The 27,611-nt window shown below is 38.0% G+C and overlaps 1 protein-coding gene across 2 annotated transcripts in view; it reads left to right on the plus strand.

The window, feature by feature from the left end:
• LOC136027426 (trimeric intracellular cation channel type 1B.1-like) overlaps positions 1-27,611 on the plus strand; it is a 41,223-nt gene that overhangs the window by 8,719 nt on the left and 4,893 nt on the right. For both annotated transcript variants that reach the window (XM_065704686.1, XM_065704687.1), the window contains exons 3-6: positions 19,885-20,041; positions 22,354-22,449; positions 24,668-24,844; positions 25,419-25,539. In XM_065704686.1, coding sequence (XP_065560758.1) covers positions 19,885-20,041; positions 22,354-22,449; positions 24,668-24,844; positions 25,419-25,539 — 551 coding nt within the window. The remainder of the gene's footprint in view (positions 1-19,884; positions 20,042-22,353; positions 22,450-24,667; positions 24,845-25,418; positions 25,540-27,611) is intronic.

Here is a 27,611-nt window from a genome sequence, read left to right on the forward strand (position 1 = left end):
CACCTCGATATCTTTAGTTTTAATAGCAGCAGTAGTCATAGTAGCAGCAAAATTAATTGTAATCAAACAGTTTGTGGTAACAAACTGTAGTAAGGAGCGACCCGGCTCAGTAGTAACCGTTACTAAAAAAAAATGGAATTTTGATACCAATAGTTACATTAAAAAATCGTATTTTAATGCTGATTTTAAATATATAACTTTCATCAAGATTAGTATTACCTATCAGAAGTTACGAGCCTGAGAAAATTTGCCTCATTTTAGAAAATAGTAGAAAACACCCCCTAAAATGCATACAATCTTATCGAAAATCACACCATCGCATTCAGCGTATCAGAGAACCCTACAGCAAAATTTTCAAGCTCCTATCTACAAAAATGCGGAATTTCGCATTTTTTGCCAGAAGACAAATCACGGATGCGTGTTTATTTGTTTTTTTGTTGTTTTTTTTCCAGGGTTGATCGTATCGACCCAGTGGTCCTAGAATGTCGCGAGAGGGCTCATTCTAACGTAAATTAAAAGTTCTAGTGCCATTTTTAAGTGACCAAAAAATTGGAGGGACCTAGGCCCCCTCCCACGCTCATTTTTCCCAAAAGTCACCGGATCAAAATTCCGAGATAGCCATTTTATTCACCATAGTCGAAAAACCTAATAACTATGTCTTTGGGGACGACTTACTCCCCCGCAGTCCCCGTGGTAGGGGTTGCAAGTTACAAACTTTGACCTGTGTTAACATGTAGTAATGGTTACTGGGAAGTGTACGGACGTTTTCAGGGGGATTTTTTTGGTTTGGGAGGGAGAGTTGAGGTGGGGGGGGAGGTTACGTGGGAGGATCTTTCCATGGAAAAACTTCTCATGGGGGAAGAGACTTTCAATGAAGGGGGCGCAGGATTTTTTAGCACTGTTTAAAAAAAATGAAAAAATAAATATGAATAGTTTTTTTTCTACTAAAAGTGAGGAGCAGCATTAAAACTTAAAACGAGCAGAAGTTATTGCGCATATGAGGGGTTTACCTCCTCGTAATACCTCGCTCTTTACGCTAAAGTATTTTTTAGTAATTTCAACTACGGTATTTATACTACGGCCTTTGTGATTCAAGGGTCATTCTTGAGGAATTGGGACAGAATTTAAGCTTTAGTGTAAAGAGCGAGGTATCCACGAGGGGTGAACTCCCTCATATACGCAATAAAAACATACGAATATAGAAGTTCGTTACGTAAGTTAATTCGTAAATTACGTCTATTTTTTACTAATGAGAATGTTCGAAAAAAAATTAAAAGTTCTAGTTTCTTTTTTAAGTAATCAAAAAATTGGAGGGCAACTAGGCTTCCTCCCTCTCTTTTTTCTCAAAATCTTCCAATTAAAACTATGAGAAAGCCATTTAGCCAAAAAAAAAATTAATATGCAAATTTCGTTTTAATTATTTATGTGCGGAGAGCCAAGATCAAAACATAGATTAATTAAAAAACGTCCAGAAATTAAGTAAAAAAACAGGTTTTTTTAAAAATGAAAGTAAGGAGCGGCATTAAAACTTAAAACGAACAGAAATTACTCCGTATATGAAAGGGGCTGTTCCTCCTCAACGCCCCGCTCTTTACGCTAAAGTTTTTTACTGTTTTAAGAAGTGGAGTTAAGAGAAAGAGTCAAACTTACTTCGAAATTTGCATATTTTTTTAGTAACAAACTTACTTCGTATATGAAAGGGGCTGCTTCCTCATCAATGCCCCGCTCTTTACGCTAAAGTTTGACTTTTTCTCTTAACTCTATTTTTTAAAACAACAAAAAACTTTAGCGTAAAGAGCGGGGCGTTGAGGAGGAAAAGCCCCTTTCATATACGGAGTAAGTTTGTTACTAAAAAAATATACAAATTTCGAAGTAAGTTTGACTCTTTCTCTTAAATCTACTTCTTAAAACAGTAAAAAACTTTAGCGTAAAGAGCGGGGCGTTGAAGAGGAAAAGCCCCTTTCATATACGGAGTAATTTCTGTCGTTTTAAGTTTTAATGTTGTTCCTTACTTTCATTTAAAAAAAACTTATTTTTTTTATTTAATTTTATCCTAAGCTTTAGTGACAGCAGTATTAATTGAAGTAGTAACAATAGTACCAGTATACGAGTAGAAGCAGTAGCATTAGGATGCAAACATTTTCTTTTGGTTAGTTAAACATCCCTCACAACAAGCCATGTTAGTTTCAAATGTGTACCCCAGATTATTCCTAAGATATCGTTGTTACACCCTTTTGACAACCTGCATATAGAGGGTGTGTTCTGATTCGGTTCAGCTTCCTCCCTAAAAATTTTCTTGAAAATTTCACCTTCATATCCTTAGGCATAGTTGTAATAGTAGTCACTGCAGTAGCATTGATATCATTAGTAATAATATTGAACAGTGGTAGTACCACTAGCAGAAGTAGCATTAACCTATTGCCTTTTAGTCAGTTGAACATCCCTCTCATCAAGTCCTGGAAGTTCCAACTTAATACAATTAGCCATTGCTATGACATTGCTTATATGTCGTTTTGATAATCTGTATGTACGTATACTTCTTGAAATCTTCCATCTCAATGCTCTTAGCCCTACAAGTAGTTGCAATAGAAGTAGTAATAGTAAGTGTGGCAGTAGTAGTAGTGTGCACATATTGCCTTTTGTGAGATGATCTTCCCCTTTAAGTATTCTCTGAAAGTTCCAACTTAATACTCAAATCAATTCTTGAGACACGCTATTTTGACAATGTGTATGCACATAGAGTCTTTTCATTTATTTCAAATTTCCTATCAATACTGTACATGGAGTAGTGTGGTAGTAGTAGTTGTAGTAGTATTGGTAGAATCCAAATATTGCCTTTTTGATCATCTCCATTATAATGTCTTGAATTTTCCAAATTAGTATACTCAGTTATCCGTGTTGCACCCTTTTGACAATACATAACATGTTTTGATTTAGTTCAACACTATCCTCGACATTCTCTGAAAATTTTACCTGAAACTTTTTACTCTCCGTCTTCTTAGAAAATAAAGTTTAAACATGCGTACCTTTCTCAATAACTTATACTATATATAAACAATGAACGAATTGCCTAACTTACGGCCCTCGTCTTGAGGACTGTGGGGAGGTTGACATCCCCAAAGACATAATAACTAGACCTTTCAGAAAATTTCCAACTTCTAATCAAATGAGCTTCATCCCATTCCAAAGCTCATACGACTACCCGTTCCATAAAAACCTTTTATGCCCTGGGCATCACTTACAATCCTTGTCAGTGGGTTCTGGTGGATTGTGTCCACCTAAAGACATTGTTATATGATTTTTTGGACTATTGGTAACAAAATGGTTATCTCACAATTTCAATTGAATGCGTTTTTTGGGAAAAGAGGATATCAGGGAAGGGGACTGGTTGCTCTCCATCATGTTTGACTCTTAAAAAGGAACTGTTACTATACATTTCAAGTCAAATGACCCTCTTCTAAAGTTTACACGACCACCCCTTCCATAAAAACCTTATATGCCCCTGAGGCATAACTTACAACCCTTACCCTCAGATTCTGGGGGTTTCTGTCCACTTCAAAGGCCTTATTATATGATCTTGAGACTATTTTTAAATAAATGGCTATCTCAAAATTTTTATTGTATGCATTTGTGACTAATACAATGTAGGGACAGGGGAAGCAGGTGCCCCCAAGCACTTTGACCTTTAAAAGGGTAACTAGAACATCTAATTTCAATCCAATGAGACCCCTCCGGAGCTTATACGACCACCATTTCCATAAAAGCCTTATATACCCTTGAGGCATAACTTACAACCCTTGCACTGACGGTTGTATGGAACCATCCTCAAAGACATAGTGTCCAGACCTTACAACTACGCTGAACAAAAGGGCTACCTCAAAATTTTGATTATGTATGTTGTGGGAATTGATGGGGCAGGGGACTTGTATCCAATCGAATGAGCCTTTTTTGAAGTTTCTAATATAACAAATGGCATCTCAAAATTTCTATCAGAGGTATTCCAGGAAAATACGAGATGTGAGGGGGGGGTTATCTGCCCTCAGATCACTGTGAATCTTAAAAGGGGTACTAGATTTTCTGATTACCAACCCAATAAACCCCCTCCGAAGTTTATACGACCACCCTTTCTATAAAAACTATATGCCCCCAGGGCATAACTTACAACCCTTGCCCTGAGGGCTCTGAGGGGATGTGATCCCCAAAAGATATAATTTCTGAGACTTCTAACTACGCTGAACAAAATGGCTATTCAAAGTTTTGATTGGATGTGTTTAAGAAAATGGTGGGTGTGGTGGGGGGGTAGTTGCTCTCTAGTTACTTTCGACTATTAAAAGGGACAATAGCCCCTTAATTTCCAATAGAATGACCATTTTTAGAAGTTTCTGCGACAACAAATTGCTATCTCAAAATGTCTGTCAGATGCAGGACACTAGAACTCCTGATTACTAGTCCAATAGGCCCCCTCTGAAGTTTATACAATCACCCTTTCTATATAAATCTTAAATGCCCCCCAGGCCATAACTTACAATCCTTGCTCTGAGGGTTTTGGGGGGGGGGCTCATCCTCAAAGACATAATTTCTCCACTTCTTAACCTCGCTGGACTAAATGGCATCTCAAAATTTCTATCAGAGGTATTCCAGGAAAATACGAGGTTTGAGGGGGGGCTTATCTGCCCTCAGATCACTGTGAATCTTAAAAGGGGTCCTAGATTTTCTGATTACCAACCCAATAAATCCCCTCCGAAGTTTATACGACCACCCTTTCTATAAAAACTATATGCCCCCAGGGCATAACTTACAACCCTTGCCCTGAGGGCTCTGAGGGGATGTGATCCCCAAAAGATATAATTTCTGAGACTTCTAACTACGCTGAACAAAATGGCTCTCTCAAAGTTTTGATTGGATGTGTTTAAGAAAATGGTGGGCGTGGTGGGGGGGGGTAGTTGCTCTCTAGTTACTTTCGACTATTAAAAGGGGCAATTGCCCCTTAATTTCCAATATAATGACCATTTTTAGAAGTTTCTGCGACAACAAATTGCCATCTCAAAATGTCTGTCAGATGCAGGACACTAGAACTCCTGATTACTAGTCCAATAGGCCCCCTCTGAAGTTTATACAATCACCCTTTCTACATAAATCTTAAATGCCCCCCAGGCCATAACTTACAATCCTTGCTCTGAGGGTTTTGGGGGGGGGCTCATCCTCAAAGACATAATTTCTCTACTTCTTAACCTCGCTGGACTAAATGGCTATCTCAAAATTTTGATTGGATATATTTGGGGAAATGGTGGGTTTAGAAGGGGGTTAGTTGCCCTCTAATCACTTTCGACTATTAAAAGAGGTACTAGCCCATTCAATCTCCAGTCGGATGAGCCTTTTTATAAGTTTCTGTGACAACAAATGACCATCTTAAAATTCCTATCAAATGCATTTCAGAAAAATACCGAGTTCGGGGGAGGGGGGGGTATCCGCCCTCTGATCACTTTGAATTTCAAAAAGGATACCAGAACTTCTGATTACCAATCCAATGAGTCGCCTCTGAAGTTTATACGACCATCCTTTCTAGAAATACTTTATATGCCCCTAGGGCATAACTAACAACCCTTGCCCTGAGGGTTGTGGGGGGTTTTATCCTCAAAGACATAATTTCCGGGACTTTTAACTACGATGAACAAATAGCTATCTCAAAAATTTGATTGGATATGTTTGGGGAAATGCTGGGAGTGATGGGGGGGGGAGTAGTTGCCCTCTAGTCACTTTCAACTATTAAAAGGGGCACTAGCCCCTTAATTTCCAATCGAATGAGCCTTTTTAGAATTTTCTACGATAAAAACGCCCATCTCAAAATTTCTATCAGATGCATTTCGGGAGAATAAGAGGTGTAGGGGGGGTATTCACCCTGTGATCGCTCTGAATCTTAAAGAGGACACTCGAACATCTGATTACCAGTCCAATGAGCCCCCTCCGAAGTTTATATAATCACCCTTTCTATATAAACCCTAAATGCCTTTACAACTCTTAAATTAACTTAAAACCCTTGCCGTGAGGGCTTTGGGGGGGGGCTGTCATCCTCAAAGACAAAATTTCTGGACCTTTCAACTACGTTATACAAAATGGCTATCTCAAAATTTTGATTGAATGTGTTTGGGAAAATGGTGGGAGTGGGAGGGGGTTAGTTGCCCTCTAATCTCTTTCGACTATGAAAAAGGGCATTAGTCCTTTCAATTTCCAATCGAATGAGCCTTTTTTAAAGTTCCTACGGCAACTCCTTCGTTACGAAGCGCCCTGGTCTAAAACCAAAAAAAAAATACATTGTGTCCACATCACTTTTTATTTTTTTGCAGCGCTATTGCGCTGCGTATGATTTTGTTCTATCTGCTGAAATCTGTGCTTTCGTCCATAGACTTCTAAAGCGTATTCTTGCCAAGGCTGATTCACTTGAGTTATCCGTACATATATGTAGTGTTGACATTTCCGCTGCATTTGATTCAGTAATCCAGTCTGCTGTGTTCCGCACCTTGCTAGAGGCCGGTGTGAACGCATCTATAGTAGCTATGTTATCGTTTTGGTACTCTAGTAGCTATATAAGAGTGAAACTTGGGCTTGAAAAACCCAGCGAGCCAGTTAAACTAAAGAGAGGACGTCGATTTGATACTTAGAGATTATACTAAGAGATTTGATACTTGTGATTTGAGTTTAATAAGCTATGCTGATGATTTACTTATGTTGAGTTTCTCATTGAGTGTACTGCAGGATAATTTAGATGAGCTTGTATCTGGTTATAGCGCTATTGGTCTACAAGTTAATGGCCAGAAAACTGAATTTCTGGTTTTTAGCTCTTCAAAACAAGAGGCACCAGTACCAACTGTATCCGTAGATGGTGCTATTATTGCACCGTCTTCATCGCTCAAATATTTAGGTCTTCGGTACGGCCGAGATAAGAAAACTAAAAGAACTCTTTGCCTTGATACCCTTGTGTCTAACCTGCGAGTGAGCTATGCTAAACTAGCCCCGCTGAAGTATTCTTACAATCGGCAAATTTTGGCGAGGATGTACAGAGCAGTGGCATTACCACATGTCCTTTACCTTTCCCCCCTTTGGGAATGGTTCTCAGAAACAGAGAGACTAAAAGTTAGGTCCGCGTTTTGTAGATATTTGAAGTTTTTGATACGCATACCGCTATTCGAGAGAAACTCATTTCTTTTGAATAAGTATCAAATTCCAGATCCCCGTGAAGCTGTGGCAGAACAGGAAACTAATGCTAGAAAAGGTGCCCTTAAGCACCTATACGATTTCCTGCCGTTGCACGTCATAAATGAGCTATGAATGTATATAGTGAATGTAATCTAATCGTTTAGTCTTGAAGTATTGTTTTTCGCCTTTTTCTTTTTCCTTTTTATTTTTTTTCTTTATACTCCGCCATGTTGTTGTTCTGATGGTGGGCTAAAATAAACTATCTATCTATCTATTGTGCTGCAACTAATAATAAATAAATAAAGGGGACAAAAATAGAGAAGTAAAATTGTTGAATATTGGTTCTGCTATCTCCCTATGGCTTAAAAATTTGTGAAGTATAAGGTAAAACAAAACAAAAATCTCTTTACGGGGAAAAAGTTGTTTTTTTCTACAATCTTGTTCAAGAAAGAATTGAAGGAAAAATAACTAACAAAAAAAAATTCTAGCTTGTTCATCTTCAAGTCTAATTCTAATTGAGCAATTTGGAAAAACCTTTCCAAGTCTAGTCTTGTATTTGAAGGTATCTATATCCTTTAAGCAGGAATTGTGCAAATTTCTCATGTTTTGCAAGTGATGCTATAGATAAGATTTTATTGCAAAGTCCATGGGAAATAGCAAAATACGAAATACAACCACTAAAAAAGCCCGAAGGATATTTTTATCCGACAAACAACAACCCTAATAAAAGTCAACCCCCTAAAAACCTAGCAAACTATCCCCTCAAACGTGATACCTTGTCTTTAGCCCCTATACGAACAAACTTACATAACTGTTTTACAGCATACGCGTTCTTCTCAGACATCCGCTCAATTAATCATCACCGACACCTAGACACTTTTTCTTAACATTCATTGCAACTCAGTAACTCAGACAGCTCTTCACGCTCGGATACAAAATGAAAGAGGTTCTCTTTAACACTTTGGTGGACAGTAGAGACGGGCCGCCAAACTAACTTCCCCTAAGTTTCGTCCCCTAAATCCGAGCTATTCCCCCTCTACGATGAGAAATTCTTTAAATTCTCTTTATTTTACCCATTTTATTATTCCCATATTCACGGGGCCGCGTACTTGGGGTATCTGATATGGCGTTATTTCTTTACCTCGTTCCCGAACCTCGAGGTTTCAAACATCTGTTGAACCTTTGTTTGAAGGAGTCAACAGAGGGATTTGCAGGAATTATATCTCCAGAAAGATCGTTCCAGGTAGCAGTGCAACGCCGAATGAAGCTGTTCCTGAAGTACTTGGTTCTTGGCGAGTCTTCCTTTACATGATTGGACCGAGCTTTGTACCTTCGTGTATGCCTTGACTGCTGGACAAAGGCGGGCACAATGTGAGAGAACTCGTCCGAGGAGGTGAATTCATTTACTTGTAGAAAACAGCCATCGACGCTACATCAAACCTTTCATTTAGAGGCTGGAGTGAGTCATGTGGAGGCACAGCCCACCCTATTCGCCCTATTCTGGATCTTCTGGAGTGTTGCCGACAGCTTTTTCGGAGCACCAGCATATAGCAGGCATCCATATTCAGCTGTGGGTCTCATGCAGGACCTTTAGGGCGGGGTAATCGAGCTGGATGGAAGAAGGTTTTTGTAGCGAAGAGTAACTCCCACCTTTCTTGCACAGGAGGTCCTCACCTGATCAGGGTGGTTATTTCAAGAGAGATTGGCAGAAAAATGAATCCCCAGTGGACGAAACTCATCGTCTCTCTTTATGGTTTCGTTTTGAAAAAGAGGATGGGTTGTTCAAGTGGCACTTTTGATCAGGTAATAAGAAGCTCCTTTGTTTTCGTTGCATGGAACCTGATCATCCATGCTTCAGACCACTTTTTGATTTTAAAATAATCTTTCTGTAAGGAAATGGAGGCTTGTGTCGGGTATTCGTGTTCTGGGTGGCAGAGTGTGTCGTGGTATCCTCGGCAAAGTGATGCACAGGGCTTGCAAAGTCGTCTCCCATGTCGTTTATCTTAATGGGGAAAAGTGTAGATCCCTAGACACTGCCCTGGGGAGCCTCTGCTTTCACTGAAAATTCGTGGAGAATAAATCCGTCGAGGGCAACCCGCAGAGATTGATCAGAAAGAAAGCTCTCAATCATTTCTAACAGACATCCACGAACACCGTACGCATGGATCATTTTCCATGTTCAGTATTCAGTATGATTTAGACAGAGTATGGCACCAGGCCACGGTGCCATACTCTGTTGAAAACTTTAGCAATGTTGATTGACAATAGCCTAATGCCGCATCCCATTGCCAGAAGGTCGATCCACTCCTGATGCTGGGCTACTAGACAGTCTAATGTGGAGCGTTTCTGGCGGAATTCATATTGGTGATCGCCTAGAAGGTCGTTTGATTCCAGGAACTGTTGAAATGTTTTATTAAAGACGGTCTCATAGACTTTGCCAACGCAGGAAAGGAGACTAATAGGCCTATAGGAACTCACGCTTGTTGGATCGTCATCTGGCTTTAGGGTAGGTATAACCCTGGGTTCCCACTGATGCACAAAAACAGCCGTTTTTGCATGAACCAACAAATTTCATCCCCTTGTTGCTTCAAGTCTATGCGTCACAACGGTTTAACGGCTGCGTTGAAATATTTCTACTGAGCCGTTGAAAATCACATCCGTTATTCTGAATTGAAAGCTTTTTAGAATGATAAATTGCAAGTAACTGAGAAACTAATCATGTTTATCAAAAGCTTCCCTATATTTGACAAAAAAAAACATGAGGATCATATCCATTTAATCCGAGATTTTAATCCTTTGCGTCTAGCAGAATATTTCCAGGGAAATTAACCTACGAGATAAGAATTACATTTTTAATTAAGCATAGCTAGCCTAGACTTATACAGGTTAGCTTTTTGAATATTGTTCTTGGCTTCTAGAACTTGATTTAGCTTATTCCTGTGTATTTGCTGTTTAAATATCTCATAATATTTTTATATCTGGAGTGAAATCAAGTCCGGAAAGGCAATGACAAAGGCCCAGCTAGTTTGGCTGTGCAGAATTTGAGGACAATAGTTAGTATGTTGCGGTATATGTGGCTTTAGTCACATCAAGATGCTGCAAAATGCGAAGGATCGTAGGAACAAAAAAAAAAATCATACGATCCAGGATAGTATTGGTTCGTTCATATAAATTTGGCACTTCTCTGCCGTCTTCGTCCAGATTTGAGAATTGGGCAAAAGCTTTAGCAAGAGCTTCAGCCTTTGCCTGTGGATCACGTTCTATAGTCCCGTCAGTATGTAGAGTAAGAATTGAAGTCCCCTTGGACGACGGTAAAGCATCCTTGACAATTCTGCACCAACTCTTTGCCGAAACATGTTGAAGCTTGGTGGTGAATAGCTCCTTATGCTGAAACTGGAACTGCCAATTCGTATAAACTGCATCTTTGTGCGTGGGAAAAACTCAAAATAAACTTTCTATATTATTTTTCCAGATAGCGTGTTTAAAATGACATCGCTTCAGTTGATTCCAAACAAGTTGATCTTAGGAGCCCCCCTCTCCTCCTAGTTCACTATCTTAATATAAAATTGTCCTTTCTCTGGGAAATCAAACCCCCTGGCAGGCGTTGCAGAAATTCAAAAATAATTAGTGCTACAAAGACTTCTTGCTGATAATCTACTAACAAAACCTTAGGAAATGGGGAAAAGGTCAGGAGAGTAAGAAGTCAGGAAAAAGAAGTGAGCTAGAAAAAACGCTGACAAAATTGGAATTTAATGGAGTTGGAACTAATAAAAAATTCGTTTTAGTAACTAATTAATTTGTTCTTGTTAAGTCTTAAAATCTGAATTTGCATAAAAAGGTAAAATCAATGACCTAATTATTAAGTGACACACGGTTTTGGTCAGAAGCAAGGCCGTCCCGGGTGGGGCTTTCGGGTGCAACCCTTTCCTATAGTCTTGTCTTTGTATCCTAAAAACGTAACAAAAATCTATATAAACAAACTTTTGATGCGGTTTTTAATTTCTCGTTTGTAAACCCCCTCTTAAAAAAATCCTCCGAAATAAAATCCCGGATATGCCCTTAGTCAGAAGGGTCATTTGCCAAAAAATGTTTGGATTTAGGACTATAAACTTTGGAGCTATGAGTTTTAGTTTCTTCAGCTTCTTCCCTAGTCCCTCTTACGAGATTTTATTTTACAACCGCTGCCTTTAGGCTTTTTTCTGAACGTTAAGTTTCACTGAACTAATATGATGCTTATTTGTAACTTAACTTTACACGCGTAAGCTTTTTTTTTATTCCGTTGATGCAGAAAAGCTCACGGATAAAAATAGGAGTCTATTCAAGAAGCAATTAAATATGAAATAACTTAAATTTTGCAGTTGAGAAAAAAAAATCGTGATAACAAAACTAGATATTACTAATATCTTCCCCGGGTAGATAGATTCGAGAATAGTCTATAAAGAAATATAGGCTCTTTAACAGAATTAACATCTTGAAAGATCTGTATTTTGCACATTTGCTAATATTCATCTTTCTTTTAATGCATAGCTATAAAATTTTGCGATTCGAGGGTCACAGCCACCCTCAAAAATATCTTCACCCGGGGGGGGGACTGAGCCTCCACATAAAAAATTCAAAGTATTCAACATTGGCCATAAAGATTCGCTTTTACCTATCTAGGATCAGGTTGCACTCATGCTGTTTGGCTCCTGCCCCCTTCGAGTATTTCCTTTCTATTTGTATGCGTGTCAGTTGGTAATCTAACTGACTATCGTCAGTTAGGCTAATGAGAGGTTTTTTTAGCATTAAACAGCTTAGATGTGACATGAAATCCGACATGTCAGGTTTCATGTCAAATCTAAGCTATATAATGCTAAAAAAAATTCTGCAGAGAGATTGCACCCAAAGCGAAAGGTTTTATGCCTATATCTGATAATTACATTGATAGTTAGAACTATTTATTGTTCAAATGATAGTTGTTTCCCATGGAGTGAAAATGATTCAGACAATTTTGATAATTCTAAATTCTGCTTGAAGTATCGTTTTCAGTTCAATTTATATAAAAGGAAAGTGAGAAAGATTCTTTTGTTTTGACGGCATCAAAAAGAGGTCAAACTGAAATTCTTGCACTAGTTTAAGCAGACACAGTGTATGGAGCCAAACTACGAATTATAATGGACGCCATTCACATTCTTAAATTAAACCTTTCTGATAAGTCCCGTTTACCAACATTGCACAAATTAATTCGAGTGTTTCCCTTATAAATTTTACGTTATTTTGACCCACGAAAGCAGCTTGTAATTTTCCTCATTGCGTAATAGGCTAATTTGCTGAGATATTTTCCTCGTGTAGTGCACTGTCTCCAGTGGGTTTACTTTTAAATTAAGTCAAAAGAATTAGAACATTGGTGATTTACCGGTTTGATTTCAAGTTTCCAGTGACTTTCTTTGCGTCTCCGGTGATAGAAATCTATTTCTGATTCGCTTCGATGTGCCAGAAGTTTTCAAGAATTTGAGGCGAAACCGGTACCTTATCGATAGTATTGTTGTTTTTTTTCAAAATACTTTTTTCCTTGATACTGAGATAATTTATTCACAGCTAGAAAATTGTAACTTCAAGTTAGAAGTCCCGGTAGCACGGGCCGGTACTTTCCTCCAATACAAGTAGGTGAACAAGAATTGAGGGAGAGAGAAAGATATATATTAAAATAAAATACAACATCAGTATTAACTGCCACCCCGAGAAATAAAAAAAAACTTGTCCGAGGGGGATGGCAAAAATACACTAAAAATAATACAGAACTTAATAAATAATAAACCCTCAAGAGGTTATAATAAGTTATTATTTACCATCCCTACTCCCCCCTAAAAAAGATAAATACAATTCACACTCACTAAAAAGGATTTCATTAATTTATCTCTTAAACAAAGGAATATCACTGTTATTTGTAGAAAATATCGATCGGGTCGAAAAAATCAATGGAGTATATTAGTCTCTTCAGATTGTAATGTCTTGTTCTTTTACTGCGAAAAGTGAGGTATTGTAGGTGGGTTTAATTCTTTTTATGGCACTTGGTTTCTACCAAGTGACATACAGCGGTCGCAAATTCTGTCGGTCTGTCTGTCCCGGTTTTGCTACTTCAGGCACTTCCAGGTAAGCTAGGACGATGAAATTTGGCAGGCGTATCAGGAACCAGACCAGATTAAATTAGAAATTGTCGTTTCCCAGATTCGACCATCTGGAGGGGGTGGTTAAATCTGGGGGGATGTGGGATACGTGATTGACATAATCGGAAAGGATCCGCTCTCTTTGGGGGAGTTGGGGGGAGGGTTAATTCTGGAAAATTAGAAAAAATGAGGTATTTTCAACTTACGAAGGAGTGATTGGATCTTAATGAAATTTGATGTTTGGAAGGATATCGTGTCTCAGAGCTCTTGTTTTAAATCCCGATCGGATACAGTGACATTGGGCGGAGTTGGAGGAGGGGCCTAAAACTTTGGAAAACGCTTAGAGTGGAGGGACGGGATGAAGCTTGGTGGGAAAAATAAGCACAAGTTCTAGATACGTAATTGACATAACCTGAACGGATCCGCTCTATTTGTGGAAGTTGGTGGGGTGGGGTCAATTCTAAAAAAATAGAAAAAATGAGGTATTTTTAACATACGAAGGAGTGTTCGGATCTTAAGGAAATTTCGTATTTAGAAGGACCTCGTAACTCAGTTCTCTTATATAAATCCCGACCGGATCCAGTGTCTACGGGGGGGAGGAGGGAAATCTGGGAAAACGCTTAAAGCGCAGAGATCAGGGTGAAACTTGGTTGGAAGAATAATCACAAGTCCAAGATATGTGACGGAAATAACCGGACCGGATCTGCTATCTTTGGTGGAGTTGGGGGGGGGAGTAATTCGGAAAAATTAGAAAAAAATGAGCTATTTGCAACTTGCGAACGGGTGATCAGATCTTAATGAAATTTGATCTTTAGAAGGAACTTGTGCTTTAAAACTCTAATTTTAAATCCCGATCGGATCCGGTGACATTGGGGGGAGCTGGAAGGGGAAACCGGAAATCTTTGAAAACCCTTAGTGGAGAGATTGGGATGAAACTTGATGGGAAGAATAAGCACAAGTTATAGATACGTGACTGATATAATTGGAACGGATCCGTTCTCTTTAGGGGAGCTGGGGGTTATTAATTTGGAAAAATTAGAAAAATTGACGTATTTTAACTTAAGAACGGATGGCTGGATCTTAATGAAATTTGATATTTAGAAGGAACTCATGTCTCAGAGCTCTTATTTCAAATCCTGACCAGATCTGTTGACATTGGAGGAATTTGGAGGGGGATTCGGGAAATCTTGGAAAACGCTTATAAATGTCGTAGATACGTGATTGACGTAACCGGACTGGATCCGCTCTCTTTGGGGGAGTTCAGGGGTAGGGTTCAGTGCTTTGGCGAGTTTGGTGCTTCTGGACGTGCTAGGGCGATGAAAATTAGTAGGCGTGTCAGGGAGCTGCACAAATTGACTTGATAAAGTCGTTTTCCCTGATTCAACCATATAGGGGGCTGAAGGGAGAGGAAAAATTAGAAAAATTTGGGTATTTTTAACTTATGAGTGGGTGATCGGATCCTAATGAATTTTGATGTTTAGAAGGACCTCGTGACTCAGAGCTCTTATTTTAAATCCCAACCGGCATTAAGTCTCTGATTTTCCTTTTAAAGCAATCTATTGATTCTTAGAATTTTGCCAGAGCTCATATCATATGAGCTCTTGGCTCTTCCGATCTCGTCACAAGTGCCATGTGAGCTCTTAGTTCTTTTTTTTTCGCTTTTTTAGCGTTTTGGTTCCCCTTAACATTTCGATAGTCTTATATTTAAAAATAGTTTGAGTTTCAATTTTTATTAATGGAGACAAATTTTTTCATTCGTTATTATTTTATATATTATTTTATTTATTTTAAAGGTTTTAAAATACCCAAAAAATTGGGTTGAAATTGATGTTAGTGAATTAATAAAAGGTTCTTCTTACGTAAAAGTTCATCCCACGTTCAGTATAGCGTATTGTTATTAATTGCTATTACTTATTGAATAAACGCAATTACCGTACTGTGTTGAATGCCGTTTTGACAGCAATAAAAATTTTACAGTTTAAGTCTTGTTTTAAGGCTTAAATCTAGTGATCAAACTTCCTATTATGTTTAGTGGTCGTTTTTCCTTTTGTACCAAATAATACAGTTGAAATTGAAAAAAGACAGTAGGGTTAAAAATCTTGCTACTCCTTTAGCACCAAGAAAGATTCTAACGATGATAAATTCTAAATTGATCCTGATAGATAAATACATCAAGAATTTTCTATCTTAAAAAGGAGGAATTGTAGGCTATTGAGTTCTGAAGCACATAAAATAAAGATCTAATTTAATTGGTTTAATAAGCGCTTTTGAAAGTAACTCAATAATTACAATGAGCTTGCTGAATGTGAGGGTAGTTCTTTTCTGATCCATTGCATATTCTTGTCTAAATGGTCGCAAACCCAGCTTGAAAAACGGCGAATTAGTTAAGCCTATGTTTACAAAAAGAAATGCGTCCCAGGACTTTATGAGTAGTTCTTGGCTTTTTAACTCTTCGTAATATTCAAAGTAATTGCAAGTCTACAACATTCTCACCGCGCAATTTAGTGCTGCTGGTTCCTGTATCTGTCCCCGATCCAGAGTTCTTAATGACTGTTTTAGATTATAGTACTGCATGCTGTCTGTTAAGCTTAGTAGATACATATATACTATATATCTATTGTATTGATAAAGGCTCGGTGGATTCATGCGAGTTTTATTGCAGTCTTGTTTAACGATTTTGTCATTATTTCAACCAGAGATTTTTTCGAGATATCCTCTAAAGCTGTCAGAAAAATCTTAGGATTTCTTATAGCCTTTTACTCCGAAGAAAACCGATGTGAAAACATTCGTATGAAAATTTTCACATCGAACATAGCGCCCAAATCCTTGCATCTGAATGTGGTATCAGATCCATTTAGGAATACATCTCTTAAACTTTGGCTAATCGTAAATAACGAAGCCAAAAGAACGGCCAAATAATTTTTTTAGGCCATCTTCGTTCTGCAGGGTTGTCCTTGTACTAACCTCGGAGACACCCCTTCCCCTATTCAGATCGCGCATATTATACTATTATTAATTCTATTTTATTAGAGAATAAGGTGTAAACGTTTACTGATAGTCGCACAAAGCCTTATGAAATCACTTCAGAACTGTTTAACCATTGCAACTGTATTCTCCCTCCCCGAAAAGAAATAATCCCAACCAGATTTGAAGGTAGTGACCCCGTATCCTCCGCAATTGATTTACTTGTAAGTAGTCTTATGTGAAAAAATGCTTACGAAGAAACATCATCTAGTGACTAGTTACCATGTGGAATGAACTTCCCCCCAGCAGAAATCAAGCCCCAGGGGTTTTGACTGTGTTTATATAAAGAAGAATACTTGCCTAGACGATTGGCCAAAAAGGGCAATTTTCAGCAATCTGTCATCCTTCATCTGCAGAACGTGTCCTAGAACTTTTCTCTTATTATAGCCCTAGAAAGCGGGATTCAACCACACTTTTCGTACAGCCTACTGTTTGAAATACGATCAGTCAGCCGGGTACCCAGAACAATTCGTAGGCAATTTCTCTGGAAAACATCGAGCAAATCTGAACCCGCTTTTCGGAGCGCCCATGCTTCAAAGCCATGTTTGACCACCGTCATCACTGTAGCTTCCAATATTCTAATTTAGGTTTTCAGACTTATCTTCCTGTTCTTGAAGCTTTTTTTTTAACTGTGAACACCCTGAGCCTTGGCAATTCTACTTTTAATATCTTCCCTGGTCCCACCGTCTTTACTAACAATACTACCATGGTAATTGAAGCTGCCCATTTGATCAATCTCTTCGTTACTCAACGTCACCTTACCCAACGTCCTTGCCTTAGTGACTTAGTCAAAACCTCCAAAGTTCATTCATTTTGCTTACGTTTTCATCTAGAATGCTTAAACCAATAGCATAATCTAAGTCCAGGAGAGTCTCAAAGCCCCCCCCCCATTTGATTCTGTGGTCTCCCATTGCCTTTCCTGGGCTCCTTAAGACAAAGTCCATCAAAATTATCCATGTAAAGGGAGATGGAACACAACCCTGCTTAACTCCTGATTTAATACGAAACTAGCTGCTAACCTCATTTCCTACCTTAACTGCAGCAGTGTTATTCTTGTGCATAGTATACTTATATACATTGTATAAAACATGTATGCAATGTTCACATTGCATTAACGTATACATAAATGCATAATGGCGTTTTTAGTAAAAAGGAACCGCTACATGACAATGACTTTTTGTCGGCCTGAAATATTATTCTGCTGCATCAGTGGAACTAGTTATTACTTTCACTGTTCTTCTTCTCTAGAACAGTAACTTCTATTTCCCTCGAGAAATATTCAAGCTGCTTGAACAACTTTCAGTAATGAATCCACAGGACAAGCTAGAACATGGGAAGGTTTTCCCAAGTTCCCACCTCAATTTATCCCCCCCTTCCCCAATAAAAATGGTGACTTAGTTCAGGAACTGTCAGGCTCCGTAAAAAAAACAACTCGGGAATAGGTATTTACCGCACACTAAATGATGGGATGGTGGTCCCTAGTTCTTATATCTGCTTAGTTTCTTTGGGTTTTTTTTCCTGTGGATGTTTTTTCCGTTTATAGGACCGAACAATATGATATAATAGGACTTAATATAATTACAGAATAAAATCATAGCTAGCGTATATAACATGTAGATATTATTTTATTCCAATTCCCAAGACGGATATTATGCAGATATCCCCCCCTCCAAAAAAGAAATCAATGAATAAAAATTACCCGTTGGTAAAAATTGTGGTACCTCATACCGGCGTCGTGTTGGGCCTAATGACGCTGTTGAGTGGTGTCCATCCCGGTAATTATGGTCTAGTAGACGGTAGATTGTTGTATCGGCTTTGGACCATCAATACTCCGACAAAAGACTAACTGTTATGTTATTTAGAAACCAAGGTTTTTTTTCTTGTTGATACATTGATTGCTAATATTTATTAAATATGTATTTCTCTTTTCCCTTTGCCCGCTGCAAAAAGTGTCGGCCAATTTTTATTAAGTCGTCTGGACAATTTCTATAGCGGCATTGGTGACAACAGAATTTGGTGACAATACCATTGCTATTGTCGGCGTTCTTATCGCTAACATTGGTACCTATCCTACGTAAACATGCTGACCAGCAACGTCTTCGAATTTATTAGAGAATACAACATTAGAAATCCCAGTAAAACACGTGGTCCCCATTTTATCTGCCTTCAGGAAGGGAGCAGCTGTTTTTATATGTTCATGGTGTCTAATAATAATCTTCCGGGGAAGTCATTTCCTAGTGAGACAGCAATTGAGTTTTAAATTCTTTAGAAAGTCTGAGAAACATGTCTCTTTCATAACGTCTGGCTGAGAAAATACATGTAGAATGCCTCGATGTCAAGACATTTTCTGCAACTGTATAATGACAATAGGCGTACCCATGAGACATCTATATTTGGAAGTCAAAGGGAGTATGTAAGGAGCTCGGTCTTGTTAGGTAATTTTGTAGTCTGCATTTTTATGAAGGTTTTTTCGACGCAAAGCAATAACAGGTGTAGACATGAAATACAGAATAACTGTATACTAAACATCTACTTCTTTTTTTTCTTTTTTTTTAATTCAATACAAAATATATTTTTACTTAAATCTTCCGGATACTCCCCCTCTCTATTGTGTTTGCGTCCATGGAAAAACTGAAGTTAATTTGTGATAATGACTTTGTTTCTGAGCTATTTAAGATTTTATATAGTCTGAAACAAATAAATGAAGCTCGGCAAGCTTAATTTTGAATTTTTTATGCTGGAGTAAGTGAAATCTAACTCCTCAATTCTAAGGAGATCGTGTATCCTTAAAATTAATTTTCGTAAAAGTTATTTCTGCAACTGTCACTGAAAAGTATCAATCTGTTAAATAGTTTGACGATAAAATTTCGACTCAACCGTACTCCTAAGATCGATCCAGGACCTGGAATAGGATAAAGGTGAGGCTTTGTGAAGGTTTTTTGATCTCTGAGCTGAAACAATGACGGAGACTCCTCCATCCCACTCTGATTAAACAAGTGACTTGGCCCAGCCAGCCGCGTAAGCTAGTAAGGGACTTCTTCTTTTCTTAAAGTCTCAAGAGTTTTTTCTCTTTTTTTGTGAGATTTTACCGATAATTAACCATTAACCTTTACTCAAGGATCAACCCTTAGCTTTACCTTATTTACCGTATACTCAAGATGAGTTAAGACTACCGAATCCAAAACTCTGTCAAATTATTATTTTATTTTATTTTTTTGTAAAAAGTAATGTAATAGCCAAATGTGAAAAGCAAATGTTTAGCAAAAACGGCCTTAAAAAGAAGTTTGTTTATGGGCGTACATAGTTACGACAGAGTATTCATGCAAAAGACAATCATATTGCAATGTAACTAGGCCCCCTCCCCCTTTCAATTTTTATTTTCAAATATTCGGGATGGGACCATATGCGTGATGCAGTGTGAATTTTTTGACCGCTTTTAGTATTTTAATTATTCCTGCTATAAAAAATATATTTGGTATTCATCAATTTGTGTGACTTAAAATTAACACTCATCTTGCAGGATCTCATGGGTTTTCTAGGAAACACCCATTGGCTTGCTGGGTCTCTACTATGCTTGTCATCTATGCTGGAGGGTTTATTGCAGCTTTGTTGCTTGGCGAACCAATGCTTAGCCCCTTGAAAAATACTCAGAGCGTTCTTCTTGCTACAGCTGTGTGGTGCGTAAGCTTTACCACTTATCTAAAATTTCTTAGTAATTATACAGATTTCATTGACCCTTGAAGGGGGGAGGTTGCAATGCCTATCCCCCAGAAAACAAGAAACCACTAGAAAAATTTATAAAAATGGGGAAAATGAGGGATGTTCCTGTTGAAATTTTGGTAAAAACAAAGCTCCTGGTAGCACTCCCCCCCCCCCCTCCTTGGGAAATTTTCTTTCAGGGATCATGTACAGACCCAGTCCTGTTCTAAAAAAGGATAACAACAAAAATGAAATAACAACCAAATTATTGCCTTATAATATTAATGTAATCCTATTTAATATAGCCGTGAAAGCGCTTTGAAATGTGACTTTGTTTTGTTAGCTGAAAGTAGTTTAGAATTTTCTTTTTATTTCAGTCATCTTCTTGTGGAGGGAGGTATATGAAGAGGTCTTTTCATCTCCTTGGACTGGTCTGTAGAACTGCTATGGCGGTTGGTATGAACTATTAAAGATTTCGTAGGTCATTCTAATGATCAGATCTGCCATTTTCTGCATTTCTTACTTTTAAAAATTTTGTCCTGTCACTTTTTTTAACACTAGATCATTTGAGAACAGATACAGATCATTTTTGTCAGATACGGCTAACACGCAAGGGCTTTATTGAAAGCATTTTGTCAGATTACTTATATCTGAATAAAGTTTATAATCAGGGTAAGCTATGAAGTGGTGGGGGGGGGGGGGGGTGATAAAAATTCCACGCGTTACAGTTTGAGGTCCAGTATCAAATATACTTACCCATCTCCCCCCTACCCTCCGAGATCCAAAAGCGCTTTAAGTACCTAAAAAAAGACCTAAAAAAGTGTACTAAGTTGATTTTTTTTTCCGGTTTTATTCCCCTTCTAATGAAAAGTTTTTTTTCTTTGACTCCTTTTCTTCCTCTGGAAATAGCGTCAAATCTTCCTTGATTTTGCAATCGGGTATCAAAAACTGATTGCTAGAAAACAAATTTAGTTTCTAGTTACTCAAATTGGCCCCTAAAAGTAATTCGACGTAAAATGGCTAATATGCTCTGGCTTTTTGTGATATTGGTTTTTTGTGATATTAGGGTTTTCCATATGAGGCAGTAAAACTAATAGTGGAACGGGTGCGATTTGAACCTACGTTATGCTGATAGATAAGTCTCCTAATAAGGCAGTTTTAAAGCATGTCTTCTTATGGCGGACTGCAAATTAGCAATGCCTATCTGCACGTTCGATTTCAGTGGAGAATTGCTACCCAATTCCATATTGGCAGTTTGCAGACCGGGGACTACAGGATCTGCAGATCAGCATACTGTCAGTTTGGCAGAATCTGCCGAATGGAGATGCATTTTTACTCCAAGTTGACTATTTTGTTTTTGTTGATACCTCTTGTTAGGTTGTTCCATTGGTATTTCCGAAACTTTTCGTCTCGGAATTAATCAGTAGGATTTGAATACTTTCGCTGATTCAGCACTGATATTTTTGTTCAAAGACTGTACATTTCTAAACTGCAAATGTAGGTAACGAAAAACTTGTGATTATTCAGATTTCCTGTAAACAGGATGCACAGAGGTCTTTTCTACCTACGGGATCTATGGTAATTGTACCAGAAGTTGATTTGAACTGTATGATCATTAATGTGGGGGTGGGGGGGAGGACGCATCCAGGTCCCTCAAAATAGCGTTTCTTGTTGTCTTTGGTTTTGTCTGATAGATTTTTCCAGTTTTCTCTGCTCGGTAGGAGAAAAAGCTCTTTATGAAGCGTGTGTGACACTGTGACACGTGATCTTCTTAACAAAACGAGTATCTATTTTGTTTGAATGATGGAAATAAAACCCACGAATGGCATTTCTGCGGATCTTTTATTACCTGTCCGAACTAACAAAGATGAAAGCTTGTTTCACTGCTTTGTTATTTTACTTTTTCATGCTAGATATTTTTGTGAATTATGCAAATAAGAAGTGCGATTTTCCTTCTTCGACTTTTGTTTGTGGTGGTGCTATTAGACGGGCTATAGGGCAGGTTCATTCGACCCATCGTGATAGCCCTTGTCCTGTGGTGATACAGTGGGTTTCACCTTGGCTTAGTAATGCGGGACCCAGAGACCGAATCCAGCTTTAGCAACACACTACAGGGACCTTACTAGTCAAGAAGCGCCGTTAATCCGATTACTTTTTTACCAGGATAGGCTGTCACTTTTATAAATGTTATTGTTCAGTACTTTCTTTACTCTTTCATGTTTATGGTATTTTTACAAGTCTTTTGCTGCAGTTTTACTCTGATAACTGAATAAACCGTTTCTGTTTTTAGGTATGTTATTTTTTATTCACCGTTTGATATTGGATACAAATTTGCCAAGTTTTTACCTGTGAAAATCCTTATTGCTGCATTGAAAGAAGTTTATCGGTAAGATGTCTTTCTGCTAATGATTCAAGTTAACGATAATGATTAACGTATATATCAAAACATGGCGACTTCTGTATCCTCACTATAAAAGCTATTAATTTCAAGGCCAATTCCCATAGATATGTGAGATTTTCAAAACAGCAATAAAGTTGAAGTTATTAACCTTATTTTACCTTGGCATCTTTTTATTAACATAATTTTGCTGTAGAGAGGGTTGTAACATAAAGCCCTATTGAAACGTAGTAGTCGGTAAATATTTTCAAAGTAGCTGTAAAATTTCCAAGCAATTTGAATTGAAAGTTAAAAGGCGCTTAAAGTGAAGCAACACTTGCATATCCGAAAAGCGGATCTCTTTAAAAGTAAAAATGAAAGCATATGCGTAACCAAGAGTTGAAGCTCCCGTCCCTCCCCTAGAAATGTCTGACAAGTGTTTATTTAAATTAAACCGTCCGAAAAGGCGGTTAAAAGTCTGAGAAGCGGTTTTTGTTAAAGGTAAAAATCGAAGCATTGCATAACGTTACAAAATAAAGCAATGAGAATCCTTAAGATGTTATTTTATTCCCCAGTTTCTCTTCCTGGTAAATTTCCAGCTAAGAGTCTTTACAGTTATTTTAATATCATTCCGGTTAGACAAATTTTAGCTTTTCAATGTATACTTTTCTGTGTCCGTTTTCTAAAGGATTGGCTACCAGATTGCTTTAAATCATTTTTTCCAGGCCCTCCCTCAGTCCGACCATATAATACTCGTTGTCCTTTAAGTAAGCTTCCCGTGCCTTTCATTGTCTCCGAGCGCCTAAAAATATTATTACAAATTATTGGAACACATATGAATCTTTTTTTGATCCGTGGCTATCGCTATTAATATTAAAAACTAAAATCAAAATTTTTGAGTAGCTCCCGGCCGTTTAGCTATTGGATAAATAATGACAATAATTTCAATGAATGTTTTTGGCATTTATTTTTTGGTGTGGGATAGAGTGAGAAGTGTGATGACATATGTTTCTCCTGGGTTTGTTTGTTTATACCGTTTGTATTGTCGCCCGGCTTACGATCCAGTCTCCTTGCCGGGGATAATATATGAATAGTTTTAAATATGTATAGTCAAAGGATAAAAGAACTTGAACTTAACAGGAGTTGGATCTCCTGTCATTCCCTCAGAAATGCCAGAACGATCCGGAAAAGCCCATAAAGTGGAGCGGTACTTAAAGGCTTGAGAAGCGGTTGTCTTTAAAGGTAAAAATGAAAGTATTTGCATAACCTTTGTGTAACCAGGAGGTGAAGCGCACGTCTCTCCCCAAGAAATGTCTGGAAATTGCTTAAAGGTCTGAGAAGCGGTTGTCTTTAAAGGTAAATATGAAAGCATGTGTAAACAGAAATTGGGGCGTATGTACTTCCCGCAGAAATATATGAAATGGGCTTATTTAAAATGGTCCGACAAGTTGCTTAAAGTGAAGCAGCGCTTAAATAATTCAGAAAGCGGTTTTCTTTAAAGGTAAAAGTGAAAACATCTGTATAACCAGGAGTTGAAGCTCGTGTCTCTGAAGCTGCTGCCCAAACTCCATAACTAAGCCGACATTCATCTTAGGTGAAAAACTTTTTCACCTAAAAAATCCATCTTATGTGTAGTGGAAAAGTTTTGTGGGGGTGGGATACATTCCTTTAAAAAAAAGTGAAAATTTGATCGCTTCTGTGCAGGTTTCAATCATGGTTATGCCTAGAAATTCAGTTGGGAGGAGAGGAAGGGCTAAGATCCGAAATTTCGAGATTCACTTGTTCTTGTTCGATTGGCCAAATTTTCATTATTAATAAAATTATTTTCTATTTATTAAATAAATTATGCTTTATCTTTAAATTGATTGTTTAAATTATTTGACTATTTTAATAATTATTATTTATTTTTTGGTTTTGACCTGTTTCAATTTTATCAATTGATTAATTTCTTACTAATTACCTTCATTTATTAACAGTTCCTCTACTGTATTTTAATAAAAATAAAATATCAAATTACATTATAAACGTTAAATTATTTATTTGAAATTTTTTACCCCTAAAATCTCTGCGTCTTGGTCAAGCTCCTCCTCTGTCCCTCCCCTAAAACAGCATCTCGGGGGGGGGGGGGGTCATTCCGCTCGGTTTTCTCCCAAGCGAGTACGGCCTTGATAATAACATTCTTTCTTAATGTTTTTTTTGCTTTTTTTTAGCAGCGTTTCTCTTTTAGAACCAAGAAAGTATATGACGGCGTGTCTCATGCTGCCAAATTGTTCCCCAACTCCTGGTTGATAATGATAGTCATTGGAGTTGTCAAAGGAAACGGTGGTGGATTCATTAAAATTGCCGAGCGACTCATCAGAGGCGTGTGGACCCCCAATGCTATTGAATTGCTTCAACCCACATTGTAAGTATTCCAAAATAAGAAAATGTTTAAAAAAAATCCTTTTGTGGCATTTTCCAATGTCTTGTTTGTGGTTGCTTCGTCTTGGGTATTAAAAATGTTTGATTTGGCCCTTTTATATTCCCATATCTATGTGGATTTCCTCCCCGAAAATCAATTTGTGAGGAAGTGATAATTAATTGTATTCGTAAGGAGTATAATTTCTCCTGCTTATGAGGACTCTGAGGCGAAGAGACTCCTTAAAATTTGGCTTGGATTGAATTGTTTATTTTCTTTTGTTGCATCTTTAATTTTGTTCTTTGATTCATTAATAATATTATTTTTAGCTATTGATATTCACCATCTCAGCAGGGTGGAAATTTCAAAACTGGACATTCCTTTCGCTGTTGCTTCAGTTGATTGAGTGTAAATAATTATTGTTTTCATAATCTGGCTATTGAAAAACATGACATGGATTTTTTTTGCTAGTTCTTTTTTTTTCTCTGTTTTTTTGTTCAGTGTCTCTTTTTCGTCTCTGCCGTTTGTATTTTTGTATCTTCCTTTCGGTATAGATTAATTGATGATTTTCTAATTTTAGCCCAACGAAGGCTTGCATCGCTGCTGCTATTGTGTTTGTGATTGACAAGAAAACTGACTACATCAGTGCACCGCATGCCCTTGTCTACTTTGGAATTGTTCTTTTCTTCGTTTACTTCAAGGTGATCTTTTAATCTTTTTGTTACATTTTTACAGGATGTAGCTTAAGCATAGAACAGTCGCTCTGTAATATTCGAACCTTTTTCTTTGTTAAGAGGTAAGTGTTCTATTTAGAGAAGAATAGAGTAACTTTTTGTTTACAACAAGACATAAACTCTGTAAGGAAACGAAAACGCAAATTCCTTATGGTATACTTAAGCGCATTACCATATTTAAGTAGGCTACCATAGTGGGTATAATTTGTATTTATTACATTAAAAAAAAATCTTGACGCACTTGCAAGCCGTGTAGAAGCTGATCATGGCACCCACTGATGTCAACAACTCTTCCCGTGCTGTCAAGATCATGAGCAGGGCTCCAGTTGGATTTGACGGTGTTATGTCATATCGCCTTCTGTCTTTGGTTCCTCTTTTTCTGTGGTGCCGTCCTGGCTGAGTGGTTAGCGCGTCGGCGTGGGAATTCTGTGTCCAAGGGGCACGGTTTCAATCCCAGTTGTGACCAGTTATTTAGTTTGGGACGGGGGTCAGTGGCGTGACTCTGTAAGCTCAGCCAGAGTCGACCCGGCTCTAAATAGGTACCTGGAGAAATCTGGGGAAGGTAAGCAGGAAGGGTGTGCGAAAGCACAGGATGGTTGACCCCCAACTCCCCATTGCACTTCCTGGCTGAAGGGCCACAAAACGGAGATCAGCACTGCTGGTTTGGACCTTAAGGGTCTATTGCCGTCTTACCTACTTACTCTCTTTTTCTGTGGGGGCAAGGGGCAGGCAATACAGGCGTCTCTATGCATTGTCAGGTATGTTTGTAGCATGGCTTAACTCTCTTAAATGATTCTTTAATGAGTCTGGAGGGCAAAGGCGTTCCCTCGTCTTCTGCTAGTCAAACGTTCGTGGTAACAAACTGTAAGTAAGGAGCGACCAGGCTCAATAGCAACCCAAACTCTGAAAAACGTATTTTTACACCAGTTGATATACTAAAAGAATCGAATTTTTATGTTAATTTTAAATACTTAAGTTTCATTACGTTTAGTCTTACCCATCCATGGTTACAAGCCTGAGAAAATTTGCCTTATTTTCGAAAAAAGGGAGAAAATCCCTAAAAGTCATAGAATCTTAATGAAAACCACAACATCAGATTCAGCATATCAGAGAACCCTACTGTAGAGGTTTAAAGCTTCCATCTGAAAAGATGTAGAATTTTGTATTTTTTTCAGAAGAGAGATCACGGATTCGTGTTTTTTTTCCAGGGGTTATTGTATTGACCCGTTATTGTATTGACTCGTGGTCCTAGAATATCTAAAAGGGCTCATTCGAGTAGAAATTAAAGGTTTTAGTGTCCTTTTTAAGTGACAAAAAATGGGAGGGGAAGTAGGCCCCATCCCTCGGCCTTTTTTTCTTAAAGTGGTTCGATCAAAACTTTGAGAGCCATTTTGTTCAGCTCAGGTGAAAGTCTGAATAACTGTACCTTTGGAGATATTATGACCCCCCCCCCACAGCTTGTGGGATAAAGTATTTAAGTTACAAAATGTGCCCATTGTTCACAGATAGTATTTGTTATTGGGAAGTGTGCACACATTTTTCGGGAGAGGGGGGCGAATTTTCTGCTGGTGGAATTTTCCATGGGTAGGGAAGTTTTCAGGGTGTGAATTTTTCACGGGAAATTTTTGCACTAGGGGAATTGGCCAGCATTCCTATACGAAATTCTTCTTATGTCTTGCTTTCTCATTGCTGGCTCAATTTTATGTGTAGAGATGTTATGGGTAATTGTCTGGGGAAAATTTTCACAGTGGTTGGATTGTCTAGAGAATGAATTCGTGGGTAGGAGGGATTTATCCGTGGATATGTAGCCAGATTTCCTGGCATTACTTAAAAAACGATCAGAAATTAAATAAAAAAACAAACAAGTTTTTTTCAACTGAAAGTAAGGAGCAACATGAAAACTCAAAACGAACAAAAACTATTACGTATATGAGGGGGGCTGCTCCTCAACACCTCGTTCTTTACGCTAAAATTTGAATTCTGTCCCAATTCTTTAAGAACGACTCCCAAAACAGTGTTCGTTTAGTTAGAACTATATA

Source organism: Artemia franciscana, chromosome 5, assembly GCF_032884065.1.
Source record: "Artemia franciscana chromosome 5, ASM3288406v1, whole genome shotgun sequence".
NCBI lineage: Eukaryota > Metazoa > Arthropoda > Branchiopoda > Anostraca > Artemiidae > Artemia > Artemia franciscana.